At 46.6% G+C, this 14,078-nt stretch overlaps 1 protein-coding gene across 7 annotated transcripts in view; it reads right to left on the reverse strand.

The window, feature by feature from the left end:
* RIPOR2 (RHO family interacting cell polarization regulator 2) overlaps positions 1–14,078 on the reverse strand; it is a 229,014-nt gene that overhangs the window by 8,270 nt on the left and 206,666 nt on the right. For all 7 annotated transcript variants that reach the window (XM_051855014.3, XM_070074337.2, XM_017344960.4 and 4 more), the window contains 3 exons: positions 11,976–12,134; positions 9,459–9,661; positions 640–723 (listed from right to left, as the gene is read on the reverse strand). In XM_051855014.3, coding sequence (XP_051710974.3) covers positions 640–723; positions 9,459–9,661; positions 11,976–12,134 — 446 coding nt within the window. The remainder of the gene's footprint in view (positions 1–639; positions 724–9,458; positions 9,662–11,975; positions 12,135–14,078) is intronic.

Here is a 14,078-nt window from a genome sequence, read left to right on the forward strand (position 1 = left end):
TCTCTGGAGGCACTAATTCCTTTCTCCCAGCTCTGTGGGGCCTGCAGGCCCACTGCCTCTTGTCCCACCGCCCAGCCAGGACCTAAGCGAGTTCTCACGGGTGGCCTGCTCATTCAGCTCTGCAGGCTGATGACCCATTATTTTGCTGATATAGGCAGGTCAAACATTAAGCCTGGCCTGTTGAATAGACAAGTCTTTCCTGCTGGGATTTCTCAGCCTCATAGGTTTCCCTGTACATTCTAGCTCTCTCCCTGCCCAGTAATCTCCCTCGGACACAACTAAGCTTGGTTAGTTGTTTCCTAAAAAAAGAGTTTGAGGCGAGGGGCCTGAGAATTCAGCAGCACGGTGGACGTTAGCAGTTCTTCGCAAATTGTATTTGTCCCTGTTATTTGTTGTGTACAATAGAAATGGGTGAAGTCAACATTATCATCTCTCCTTTGGGACAAGATAAGCCATTCCTAATACGGGACTAAAGGCAAATGACTCCTGTGGGCTCTGGCACAACATCACTGTTTTCTGTCCCTTGTGGACTTGCACAGAACAAAGTCCTAAAGGCAGAAACGGATCTGAGAACTAACCTACAGCGCCAAGGCTGTAACAGGTGCTTTCAAAGACAGCAGGGCAGGTGCTGGGCTTTACCTGGAGGCTCCTCAGGGCCAGGCAGGCCGCCTTCTGCAGCTGCAGGTTTGTCTGGGTCAGGGCTTCACAGTAATAGAGCAAGGCCTGAAAGACAAGGAGCGAGCCTGTGAGATGTTTCCATCCTGGGAGAGATCCAGAATAAAACCTCACATTTCACACTGCTTTCAGAAAAAAAAAAAAAAAAGCCACTGAAATTCATGGTGATTAAAAGAAACTATTTGTGTATTCAACAAACTGGTCCCTTTTAGTCTACCAGTCATACAGTCTGGAGAATATGAAGTTGGGATATGGAAAGTTGCATTTCTAGCTTTTGTTTAAAAAAAATTGATTTTTCCCCCTTTGTTGGTTTTCAAAAGAATGAGCTGGTTCATTAGCAAACCTCCAACAGTGACTGAATGCTTTTATTTTAACAGTATGTGATCTTTAAATTTTTAGTTGACATGCAAAACCTGTGCTTACTTATGGGGTTCAATACAATACTTTGATCCATATACACAATCTGTAATGATCAAATCAGGGTAGTCAGCATTTTTGCCTTCTGAAACATTTCTTATTTCTAAGTAATGGGAGTCATCTCTTCCTTTCTAGGCTGAAGGAGATCATGAATTGTTGTGGATGATGGTTGTCCTACTGTGAGAATTCGTTCCTCTCACCTGTATGTTGGCACCTATTATCTAACCTTTTTAACTTTTCTCTACCCCTGCTCCTTCTAAATAATAATCCAATATTTTTTTAAGATTTATTTATTTATTTTGAAAGTCAGAAAGAGAGAGAGAGAGAGAGAGATCTTTCATCCGCTAGCTCACTCCCCTGGTGGCTGCCATGACCAGGGCTGGGCCAGGCTGAAGCCAGGAGCCAGGAGCTTCCTCCAGGAACCACAGGGAATGAATGCATTAGATGCCATAAGAAAACTAAGAGATGGAAAAGAGTTACGCTATGCAGGGCCTGGGTTTGACACCTGGCTCTGGCTCCTGCCTCCAATTTCCTATGAATGCACACTCTAGGAGGCAACCGGTGATGTCCCAAGTAGATAGGTTCCTGCCCCCGACATGGGAGACCCAGACTGAGTTCTTGGCTCCTGGCTCCAGCCTGGCCCAGGCCTGGCTGTTCTGCTCTCTCCTGTGTCTCTCTGTGTCTCAAATAAACAAACTTTTAAACAGTAAAGTTTCTTAATTTTTCCCTATTTCTTCCTAAGTGATTTATCGCATGTGTAGTCCCCGTCTTTAATCTGAATTCTGATGAACAAAACTCACTGTAAGTCCTAGTAGTTCATAGGAAACTTAATGATGGAGCCGGCCCTGTGGTGCAGTGGGTTAAACTGCTTCCTGCAGTGCTGGCATCCCATTGGGTGCAGGTTCAAGTCTGGCTGCTCCATTTCAATCCAGATCCCTGGTATTGTGCCTGGGAAAGCAGCGCAAGATGGCCCCAGTGCTTGGACCCCTGCAGCCGCGTGGAAGACCTGGAGAAAGCTCCTGGCTCTTGGCTTTGGCCTGATTCAGCCCCAGCTGTTGCGGCCATTTGGGGGGTGCACCAGCAGATTCAAGGTTTCTCTATGTTTCTCCCTTCATCTCTGTAACTTTGCCTTTCAAAAAAAATAAATATTTAAAAAAATAAGAATTACTTTTGAAGAGAATTGGGGGTGGGATGGAAGAGCTAACTCGTTTTATTAGACCATCCTGTGCATTTAGGGCTATGTGCCTGAATTCTCTTCATTTTAAAAAGCAGAACTCAAGTCGCATCAGCACACTCTCACGCATCACTAAACGGTGCCACGGTGTCTCTTACACCACAGCGTTCACCGAGATGGACCCCTTTTCCGTGGCCGCGGGGCTTGTTGAGGTGTCAATTTCATGCCCGGACCATGCCCACAGTATCTCTGCCCCCAGCACACTGGCAACAAGGTATCTCCTCCTCCAGGGTGGCTGTGCCAGCCAGGAGCAGCCCCATTCCCGCCTGCCCCCCTCCCCACCTGACATCAACAGGTGCTCCTGAGGGGCGTCTCTGACCCAGCTGGCTCCTCTTCCCTTGTGGGCTCTTTTCCTACATACTTCACCCACCCCATTTCCCTCTGTGACGGGTCCACCTCAGCAGCTCTTATGTTTTTTAAACTAAGTGTTGTTACTTATATGTATCCATCTGTATATGCAGATATATCTCCAATTTGTATCTCAACTCCCTGGACATATGATTTTGGGCATATGAATATTAACTTCTCATGCAAAATGGGTGTAAGACCCACTCCCAGGGCTCTGTGAATCTTAAATGGGGTGACACCTGTCCAGGACTGAAAACCAGCACTAAAAACAAAGTAAACCCTCAAAAAAGATTGCTGTAGGGATCAGCGCTGTGGCATCGCAGGTTAAGCCACTGCTTGCAACACCAGCATCCCGTATCAGAGTTTCCGTTTGAGTCCTGGCTGCTCCTCTTCCAATCCAGCTTCCTGCTAATGCACTGAGAAGGCAGCAAAAGATGACCCAAATGCCTGAGTCTCTGCCATCCACATGGGACACCCGAATGGAGTTCTTGGCTCCTGGCATCAGCCTGGTCCAGTCCCGGCCATTGTGACCATTTGGAGAATTAAACAGAAGATAAAAGACTGAAGATGTTTCTCTTTGATGCTTTCAAGTAAAGAAATAAATAACTATTTTATTTCTTTATTTGAAAGGCAGAGCTGTAGGGAGGTGGGGAGAGAGATTTTCCATCTGCTGGTTCACTCCCCAAATGGCCACAATGGCCAACCAGGTTGAAGCCAAAGAACCAGGAGCTTTCCCTGGGTCTCCCATTGTGTGCAGGGGCCCAACCACTTGGGCCATCCTCAGCAAGGAGCTAAATCAGAAGTGGAGCAGCCAGGACTGGAACCAGAGCCCAAATGGGATGCTGGCAGTGCAGGCGGCAGCTTTACCCGTTGCGCCACAGCACCGGCCCCTCTATTGATTTTTATTTTTGATTTTTAAAGCTCTATTTAAAATTTTTTTAAATTATTTTATTTATTTATTTGAAAGGCAGAGTTACAGAGAGGCAGAGGCAAAGAGGTCTTCCATCCACAGGTTAACTCCTCAAATGGCTGCAACAGCCGAGCTGAGCTGATCTGAAGCCAGGAGCTTCTTCCAGGTCTCCCACATGGGTGCAGGGGCACAAGCACTTGGGCCATTTTCTTTTCTTTTCTTTTTTTTTTTTTTAAAGATTTATTTATTTATTTGAAAGTCAGAGTTACAGAGAGAGAAGGAGAGGCAGAGAGAGGTCTTTATCCGCTGGTTCACACCCCAGTTGGCCACAATGGCTGGAGCTGGGCTGATCTGAAACAAGGAGCCAGGAGCCACGCGGGTACAGTGGCCTGAGGACTTGGGCCATCTTCCACTACTTTCCCAGGCCATAGTAGAGAGCTGGATGGGAAGTAGAGCAGCCAGGACTAGAACCGGCACCCATATGAAATGATGGCACTGCAGGCGGTGCCTTTACCCACTACACCACAGTGCAGGGCCCCAGCTGACTGATTTTTAAGTTGATCATTTTCTATGGCTGACGAATGATATTATAAAAATCCAAGTGGTCCCTGACAGAAAAAAAGTTCCCCACCCCTGCAAGTATGCAACTTTTAGTTGATTCACAAACCATCACTGCCTGCCTACTTCCAGACATTTCCATCATGCTCAGGAGGCACCTGCACCATTAGATACCCACTAACAGTCACTCCCATAGCCCCTTCATCCAACACCTGGCACCACTTATCCAGTCTCTGTCTGCACAGCTTTGCCAATTCGAGACATTTCACATAAACAGAATCATACGTGCAGCCCATCATTTATCTCTCTCTTTCTTTTCTTTTTTTTTGCAAGAAGGAAAGTAAGTTTATTTGTGAAAAGCAGCAAAAGCTCCCTGGGTGTGGGGCATGCAGGGGGAAGGGCTGCAGAGCTGGGAATCCCATGTCTCCATGGGGCTGGTCTCCTTTATGTTTCTTTTTTCTCTCTCCTCTGTTATCTGTGATGTTTATTTTTCTCTTTCACTTAGCATCCAGTTGTAGCATGTATCAGTAGTTCATTCTCTTTTTTTTAAAGATTTATTTTATTTATTTGAAATATAGAGTTATAGAGAGAGGTAGAGCCAGAGAGAGAGAGGTCTTCCATCCGCAGGTTCACTCCCCACAACACCACAACAGCCAGAGCTGTGCTGATCAGAAGCCAGGAGCCAGGAGCTTCTTCCGGGTCTCCCATGTGGGTGCAGGAGCCCAAGGACTTGGGCCATCTTCTACTGCTTTTCCAGGCCATAGCAGAGAGCTGGATCAGAAGAGGAGCAGCCGGGAACTTGAACTGGCGACCATATGGGATGCCGGTGCTGCAGGCCAGGGCTTTAACCTGTTGCAGCACAGCGCCAGCCCCCATTCTTTTTTTTTTTTTTTTTTTGTGGCCAAATAATATTCCATCGTGTGACTAGACTATGTTTTATTCATTCATCCATCAGGTGAGGGTCATCTGGATTGCTTCTACTTTTTGGCTATTGTGAATAATATTGCTATGAACATTTTTGCGTGGACTTATGGTTTAAGAGATGCCACACAGGTTATTATAGGAATAATAGCAACTGGCTCTTAATTGTGCTGGGCCTGGCTCTGGCTTCCGAGGACCTCCCCCTGGCTTGGCTTTTGCTCTGCTCCTTGGGGTGAGCAGAAAGAAGGGGAGGAAATCCCACTGGAACCACAGCAGGGAGGCTACACGGGGTGAGCCTGCCCTACCAACAGAACCTGGTAGGCTGCCCCTGAGGCCCCAGCTCCCATCAGTCCCTCCAAAGCCCCCATCACCCACGTGGACTGAGGCCCAGTCATCCGGCATTCATTCCCACGAAGCCGCTCCTATAATGCAAACATGCCACTGAAGTCTCAGAATGTGTGGTTTAGGAAGGGTTAAATGCTCGGTTTAGTGTAAACTTGGGATGCCCTTAGGGAGGTCACAGAGGGACCCTGTAGTAAAGTCCCTCCACTTTATAAGAGCTGGTCCTGGAGGTGAAAAACCCATCAATGATGGCTACACAAAACGCAGAGTCAACATCCATTTAACGTGGTCTCCTGGGTGGCCATATCATTTCTGTATCTTAAGTTTCAGGAACACATATATTACAAGCCAAGCATGTGTGTAAATAGATGATAGTAATTCATTTTTGCCAATGTACAAACAACTAGTCATTTGTTATGTGCTGGGTTAATACCAGGAATTTCAAAAAGTTCATGGAAAATGTGTATTATGAAAAAACTCTACGTTCAAAATTTTTTGACATCAAAATAAGCTTATTTAATTCCATTTTTACATGAACTTTTTGTAGCACCTTCCTATGCTAGGTGACAGAGAAAATCTATCTATGTCAACTTCTTAGGAGCTACCTGACCCTGTTAGGGTTTCTTTCTTTTCTTTTCAATTTTTATTTACTTATTTGAGAGGCAGGGTTACAGACAATGAGAGCAAGAGACAGAGAGAGGTTTTCCTTTCATTGGTTCACTCCCCAAATGGCCGCAATGGCTAGAGCTGCGCCAATCTGAAGCCAGGAGCTTCTTCCTGGTCTCCCACAGGGGTACAGGGCCCAAGCATTTGGGCCATCTTCCACTGCTTTCCTATGCCACAGCAGAGAGCTGGATCGGAAGTGGAGCAGCTGGGACTAGAACCAGCACCCATATGGGATGCCGGCACCACAGGCAGAGGATTAACCTACTGTGCCACAGCGCCGCGTCCTCCACCCGCACCCCTCCGTTACGGTTTCTAACTGGGCACTGTGCTCACTTATGGTCACAGGGATTCCCAAGTACATGGCTTCTGCGTCACACTGGCATTTGGAGCAGAGCACCGACCCTCCGCTGGCTTGAGTGAAGACTTGGGACGCACAACCAGACAAAGTGCTTTGCCTCTCCCTATGTTTTGCAGAGATATACAGTGGCACCAAAGGGGAGCAACACACTGCTTGCTTTAGTCTGAGCTGTTGCCTGAGACATGGTGGCTGCCTCACCATTCAGACTGATGATTGTTCCAGGAAACCAATACAAGGCACTTGCAAAGCAACAACCCCTGTCACAACGCAGAGCCCTCTAGTATCTCCTCCGTCAAGTGGGACGATGAAAGAAGCAGTTAGTACACAGCACAGCTGGAGAAGAGTGGATATTTACTACTTGCCTGGCTGAGAAGAAAGCATAAAGCAATGAACCAACACACACAATTCGTATTTTTTAATAGCTATGTTTCTTTATAAAGATTTATTTATCTATTTGCTTGAAAGGCAGAATGACACAGAGAGTCAGGGAGAGAGATAAAAGAGGGATCTTTCCCCTCTTTTGCTGGTTCACTCTCCAAATTTCTGCAACAGCCAGGGCTGGGCCAGGCTGCAGCCAGGAGCCAGGAACTCCATCAGGGTCTCCAACATGTGGGGCAGGAACCCGAGTACGTGGGTCATCATCTATTGCCTCCAAGAAACATTCACAAGTTGGATTGGATGTGGAGTAGCTGGACTCAAAATAGCACTCTATTATGGGATGTGAGCATCCCGAGTTGGTGGCTTAATCAGCTGTGCCACAACATTGACCCAAATAGCTATGGCTTTTGAAGGTTTATAGTAACACCAGCTGGGCATTTTTTAAAAAAGTTCAAGAGGAGAGAGAGACAGACTGATAGATGTTCCATGTTCTGGTTCACTCCCTAAATGCCTGCAACGTCTGGCACAGGGCCAGGCCCAAATCAGGATCCAGGATCTCCGTCTGGGTCTTCCACCTGGTGGCAGGGGCCCAGATTCGTGCACCATCGCCTGCTGCTTCCTGGAATGTGTATTAGCAGGAAGCTGGACCAAAAGCAGAGCCAGCACTCCAGCCCAGGGGCTCTGGTTTGGGATGCGGACACCCCAAGCAGTGTTTTAATCATTGTGCCAAACGCCTGCCCCATCACCTGGGTATCTCTGCGTTGCTTTTATGCTTCACATACAGTTTCAAGAATTGAACGCAGTTAACTTTGGCTATTTCATCTAAGGAAACGTGGAAAGCGGTCAGGCTTTGAAGGTCAGACACTTCCAGGTAGTAATGGAAAACCTGTAGCTTAACCAGTGCATCACCTTCGCCAAGATCAATCATTGGTGGCTCCTTCTGCTCATCTTACAGCAGCCAAGTGACATAGCTCAGTGCCAGTGCGTAGTACACAGGAACAGCATCCAAGTGACGTAGCTCCGTGCTGGTGTGTAGTGCACAGTAACTGGCGGTTATTCTTATGTCTTGTGTTTCTGACTAGACTGCAGACTCTTCGAGGGCAGAGACTACGTTTTCCCTTTCTTTCCAGAGTCCACAGAAACCTTCCAGAGAGTGCTAGGGCCCAGCAGCCACCCAGAGGAGGCTACGCATAAAACATGAGTGTAAGAGAACAAACTTGACAGATGACTGAGACCACAAACAGATTCTAGCCCGTGGCGCGTGTCCTAAAAGCAAAAGGCCTGCACAGAGGAGCTGAAGAAGGGCTGTGTCGTCACAGCGGCCACACGCCAACACCGAGCTTTGCCAAGACCTGGGGTCAGCATCCTGCACGCTCAGGTGTGTGTCCGCGGCTTCTGGCAGCGCTCAGCGCTCTCCTCTTCTCGGTGGGGCTGAGAGAGGTCGTTCCCTAGAACACCCTTTTGAGTCAATTCCACTAAAAGTCCTGGACTTGGTAGGAAAGAACAATAGGAAGTTCCCCCTCTTGGCCCCAGATGACATGAGAATGGAGTCTCCTCTCGTTGAGACACGAACATCTCACCATCACTAACCTAGGTGATGCCTTAGAAAGGGTAGAGCACTGTGAGCTTTCTTTTCGAGGACGAGAAGGGGCCATGTGTGATTCTCTGGAGCTGATTTGAGTTGTAAAGGGCTCCCAGAGGAGCCCCCTGCTGGCCCCCTGTGGGAACTGTAGATTTCAGTTACACCTGCCGGTCCATTGCATTAAAGCTGAGGGAAAACACTTCCTTCCTGGCAAAATGGGTGACGAGTTTTAGAATAAAAAATTCTGTGGGTAAAGCCGCTGCCTGCAGTGCCGGCAGCCCATATGGGCGCTGGTTTGAGTCCTGGCTGCTCCACTTCTGATCCAGCTCTCTGCTGTGGCTTGGGAAAACAGTACCAGATGGCCCAAGTCCTTGGGCCCCTGCAGCCACGTGGGAGACCCGGAAGACGCTCCTGGCTCCTGGCTTCGGATTGGCCCAGCTCCGAAAACTGCAGCCAGTTGGGGAGTGAACCAGTGGTTGGAAGACCCCTCCCTCCCCCACTTCTGCCTCTCTGTAACTCTGCCTTTCAAATAAAATAAATAAATCTTTAAAAAAATACTGTAGCACATTCACCCAACAGTTCGATGGCCTGATCCAAACTACTCACCAAACATGTCTGTGTGCACACAGACACACATATGTCCACCTTGGCATTAATCAGCATTGGAAGCTACACAAATGCCCACCAACATGGACTAAGAAATGATGAGAAATCCCCAAGCTGCTGTGCCTTACTTCATACACGTAATAGAACAGATCAATAGGTTAGGTATGGATGGAAAATAACCACATTTGGAAAAATCAGCTGTGAAACAGAAAGATAATGATACACGTTAGCACATATATGGAAAAAATCTGAAGGAACAGACACTAAGTTGCTAACTGTTCTCTGGGGGCTGAACTTCCTGGGCACTTGATTATATATGGTGGATTTCTGTAGCTTTAAGTGTTTTTACATTCACACTAAGCAGAAGACAACTATTTTATCAAAGATGGATGCTAAGATGCTAACAGCAAGCGATAGAAAATGAAGTAAGCTTCTGACGGATGACCACGACGGAGCGTCTTACCTTTTCCCTGAAATTCTCATTCTTGGAAGCAGCTGCCAAGTACAGCGTCACAGCCTCGCTTACTTCGCTATCGCCCCCGGTTAGCAGCACAGCCAAGGTCCCCAGGACTTCCTGCTGGGCGGGGAGGTGGCCCGGAGCCGAGTCACTCACAGTCTGCAGCAGCTTCTCTCCTCGCAGCGACTGCAGAGCCTGAACCACAGAGACTGCGGGGCACCGAGAAGAGAGACCACAGTGACATTCTCAGAACAAGCAACCAAAGACCAGCGAGACCCCAGCGTCTAGGAAAGTAGAGTAACACACCCCATGTATCTGGAGAACTGGTCTGTGATAAAGTGCATCTGACAGACTGGCACACTAGCATTTCAAATTAGGAAAAGGACCAGTGATTTCAGCAATGATATGAAGGCAAATCACATAGGGAAAAAAAGAAACTGGATCTCTGATCCCCAAGGGATATAGAAACCTGGAGATGAGCGGCACAGTCAAATGTACAAATATACAGGGAAGAAAGCATAAGTAAAAAATTTTTACAATCTCACATCTATATATACACATCCAGCGTAGTCTCCCCTCTGTCTTTCAGTCATACCCATGCTGCAAAACTCTAATTCTGGGTGATCCAGGTCTACACTTAAGTAACCAGGCACTAGTGGAGAAACTCACTTAATTGGTTGGAATATCAAGATCATTTTATCTAAACATCGTGGTTTTGAAGTCCCACTTGGACTAACTGACCATGACCTACAACTAAGGAATACATTTGAATCTTTAATGAGATTCCAGCCTGCATATCCTTTAGTCACAACAATGAGATGAGAGTGTGCCTGGTCAGTACAGATGGGAAAATAGAAGCTAAGATTCATGTTCTGTCAATAAAACAACATCTTTGACAGTTGCGCACATTTTAAAAATTATCTAGTTTTTCTTTGTTTCAATTTGCTATTTTCCCCTCTATGGATGTGCTATTGATTTCACTACTTTATTTATTTATTTGTAAATAAATACCCTAAGTAACATTCCTCAAGAAAGTATCTTGTATAATTAACAAACTCAGAACACAATAGAATCAAACACATTAGTATATATTAAATGGCAGGGATACTATAAAATCAATAAAAGTGCTTTCAAAAATATGTAACAGGGGCTGGTGCTGAGGCATAGTGGACTAAGCCTCTGTGTACAGTGCCAGCATCCTATATGGCCCCAGTTCTAGTCCCAGCTGTTCCTCTTCCCATCTAGCTCTCTGCTATGGCCTGGGAAAGCAGTAGAACATGGTCCAAGTGCTTGGGCCCCTGCACCCACATGGGAAAACTTGAAGAAGTTCCTGGCTCTTGGCTTCAGATCAGCTCAGCACCAGCCATTGCAGCCATTTGGGGAGTGAACTAGCAGAGAGAAGACCTCTCTGCCTCTGCCTCTCTGTAACTCCACCTCTCAAATAAATAAAATCTTTTAAAAATGTAATAAAATAGACCAGAATGTCAAATAAGAAATATAAGGAATAGTCATAATTTTGAGATCTGAATCCTATGCATATTCAACTGAAAATAAATTTTAAAAGTTGGAAAAGGAAGAATTTGAACTTTTCCCTTTATTCATCACTATTTTCTAAATTTTCTGTAATGAAGGCCTTTCTGTTTTATAGTGAAAGAAAAAAAATTCTTAGGATTGATTTTTTTTAAAAGCCAATTAGGGTTTTTGTTTTAAGACTTACTCATGTATTTGAAAGGCAGAGTTAGAGAGAGGGGCTGGGGGAGAGACGGGGAGAGGGAGAGGGAGAGGAAGAGGAGGAAGGGGAGGGGAGAGGGAGGGGGGGAGGAGGAGGGGGAGGGGGGGAGGGGGAGGGGGAGGGGGAGGGGGAGAGACAGAGAGATATCTTCCATTTGCTGGTTCACTCCCCACAGAGCACGTCTCATTGCCCTATCACTGTAACCACACACTCAAGGCGCTGTGGACTTAGAGGGCCCAGGCCTGGGAGCCAGAAGTCCCTCACTCCTGGCGCCCGTTCCAAAGAGGTCTTTGCTCCACACAGATATTACTGCAAATTTCGGATGTGAGGGCCAAAGGACACGGCTATCAGGAGTTTCCCTGCCACGTCACACTGGCGCCTGCTCTCCACTTCCCTGGACTCGCAGCCCTGCACCTGCTTCTCCACCTTTCCTCCCCTTCCGTTCCCACCGTGCCCACGCCGCCTGCCTTCCCAAATCCCCATCCCTGCCTAACAGTAACAGTAACTCCAACAAGGCCAGCAGAAAGTCCTGCTGCCTCTAAGCTTGGTCCTACAAATGGCGAAGACGGCAAGGAAAGACAGAAATGACAGTGAATGGGATCATGTTCCAGCGGCCACAGATAGCACAGCGCCGCTGAGTGGTGGAGACGCTCTTAGTAAGCGCCTGCTTCTCCAACAGGCGACTCCCAGCTCAGCAGCGGACTTGAGAACACGAGGCTCCCACCACCCAAAGCCCTGATGCAAAAGAGCAGAGAGAACTCCAAACTGAGCTGGGAAAGAAGGTGTCTCACCTTGCCTGGCCAGCTGGCTTAGGTGGCTCTCCAGGTCACTCACGCCGTGGCTGGAGAAGTAACTGTAGAACTGGAACACGGTGACCACTTCGGAGGAGAGACTGGTGGCAAGCAGAGGCTCAGCCCGGTCCAGAATTTGGGACACGAGTGTTCGGAACACTACGTGGAAGGGAAACACACAAAGCAACCTAAGAAACGTGACAGCTGTTCATTTGATATTTTCTTTAGTCTTGTAGTGTTGTGCGGATGACACAGCGTGCAGTGTATAAAAGCAAGCTTCCGTGGACAGCCGGGTGACTTCTGCACAGTCGCACACCTAGGTCACGGCCATGTAAGTATGGAAGCCTACCAGCGTAAGGTTTTCCTACACCCCTCCCCACCCTATAGCTCTCCTCCCGCCCCCTCCCACAGGGACTTAATCATCTATTTGGCTTCTATCAACATCCAGTAAAGGCTTTGCTTGTTCTCAACTTCACGTAAATGGGGCTGTATAATACGTACATTTTGCATCTGGTTCCTTTTATTCAACAAAGTGTCTGTGCGATTCATCCAAACGGTTGCTTTTAGCAGCAGTGTATTTTTGAATATATCATCATTCATCCACTTATTTACCTTCATATATTTAAAATAAAATTGTTGGTTCATAGGGTAGGGGTATACTGAGCTTATGTGGAAATCGCCAGTTTTTCCAAAGTGATTGTACTATCAACCCTCCTCTGTTGGTGACATTTTAGGGAAAGAAGTAAACCCACAGTTGGCACTCCGTATCTCTGGTCCACAGATCGTATCTCTGTATCTCTGGCTCCACGGATCGTGGCTCAACAATATTTGATAAACAGTTGTGCATGTACTGAACATGGGCAGACTTTTTTTCATGTCTTTATTGCCCCAGACAAGGGGAACCTTTTTTCTGCCAAGGGCCATTTGAATATTTACAACATCATTCGTGGGCCATACAAAATGACCAACTTAAAAATCAGCCTGCTACGGTGTTGATTGAATTTCAGGTCCCGCCTTTGGTTGCCTTGGCGGGGCCACACCCAGTGATTTCCTGGGTTTTATCTGGCCTTCAAGCTAGAGGTTTCCTCCCCCTGTGCCTAAGCAATACAGTGTAACTACTATTACAAGTGATCTAGAGATGATTGACAGTAGACGGGTGGGTACGTGTAGGCTCTGTGCACATTCTACACTGTTTTTTTTTTTTATTTTTTTTTATCTTTTATTTAATGAATATAAATTTCCAAAGTACGACTCATGGGTTACAATGGCTTTCCCCCCCATACCGTCCCTCCCACCCACAACCCTCCCCTTTCCCACTCCCTCTCCCCTTCCATTCACATCAAGATTTATTTTCGATTATCTTAATATACAGAAGATCAGCTTAGTATACCTTAAGTAAGGATTTCAACAGTTTGTTCCCACACAGAAACATAAAGTGAAAAATAATAGATGATTTTTTTTTTTAAATCATGATGAAATCAGATCAGACCTATTGTCATGTTTAATCCCAGTGAGAGTCAAGTTGGGAATTGATAATTTCTTTTTTTTTTTTTTTTTTTTTTACAGAAGATCAGTTTAGTGTACATTAAGTAAAGATTTCAATCGTTTGCACCCCCATAGAAGCACAAAGTGAAATATACTGTTTGAGTACTCGTTATAGCATTAAGCCTCAGTGTACAGCACATTAAGGACAGAGATCCTACATGAGGAGTAAGTGCACAGTGACTCCTGTTGTTGACTTTACAAATTGACACTCCTGTTTATGGCATCAATAATCTCCCTATGCACCAGTCATGAGTTTCCAAGGCTATGGAAGCCCCTTGAGTTCTCCGACTCTTATCTTGTTTAGACAAGGTCATAGTCAAAGTGGAGGTTCTCTCCTCCCTTCAGAGAAAGGCACCTCCCTCTTTGAAGACCTGTTCTTTCCACTGGGATCTCACTCACAGAGATCTTTTTGCCAGAGTGCCTTGGCTTTCCATGCCTGAAATACTCTCATGGGCTTTTCAGCCAGATCCGAGTGCCTTTAGGGCTGATTCTGAGGCCAGAGTGCTATTTAGGACATCCGCCATTCTATGAGTCTGCTGAGTATCTCACTTCCCATGT

This window comes from Oryctolagus cuniculus, chromosome 5, assembly GCF_051225735.1.
Source record: "Oryctolagus cuniculus isolate XC-2025 breed Fujian yellow rabbit chromosome 5, ASM5122573v1, whole genome shotgun sequence".
In the NCBI taxonomy this organism is placed as follows: Eukaryota; Metazoa; Chordata; class Mammalia; order Lagomorpha; family Leporidae; genus Oryctolagus; species Oryctolagus cuniculus.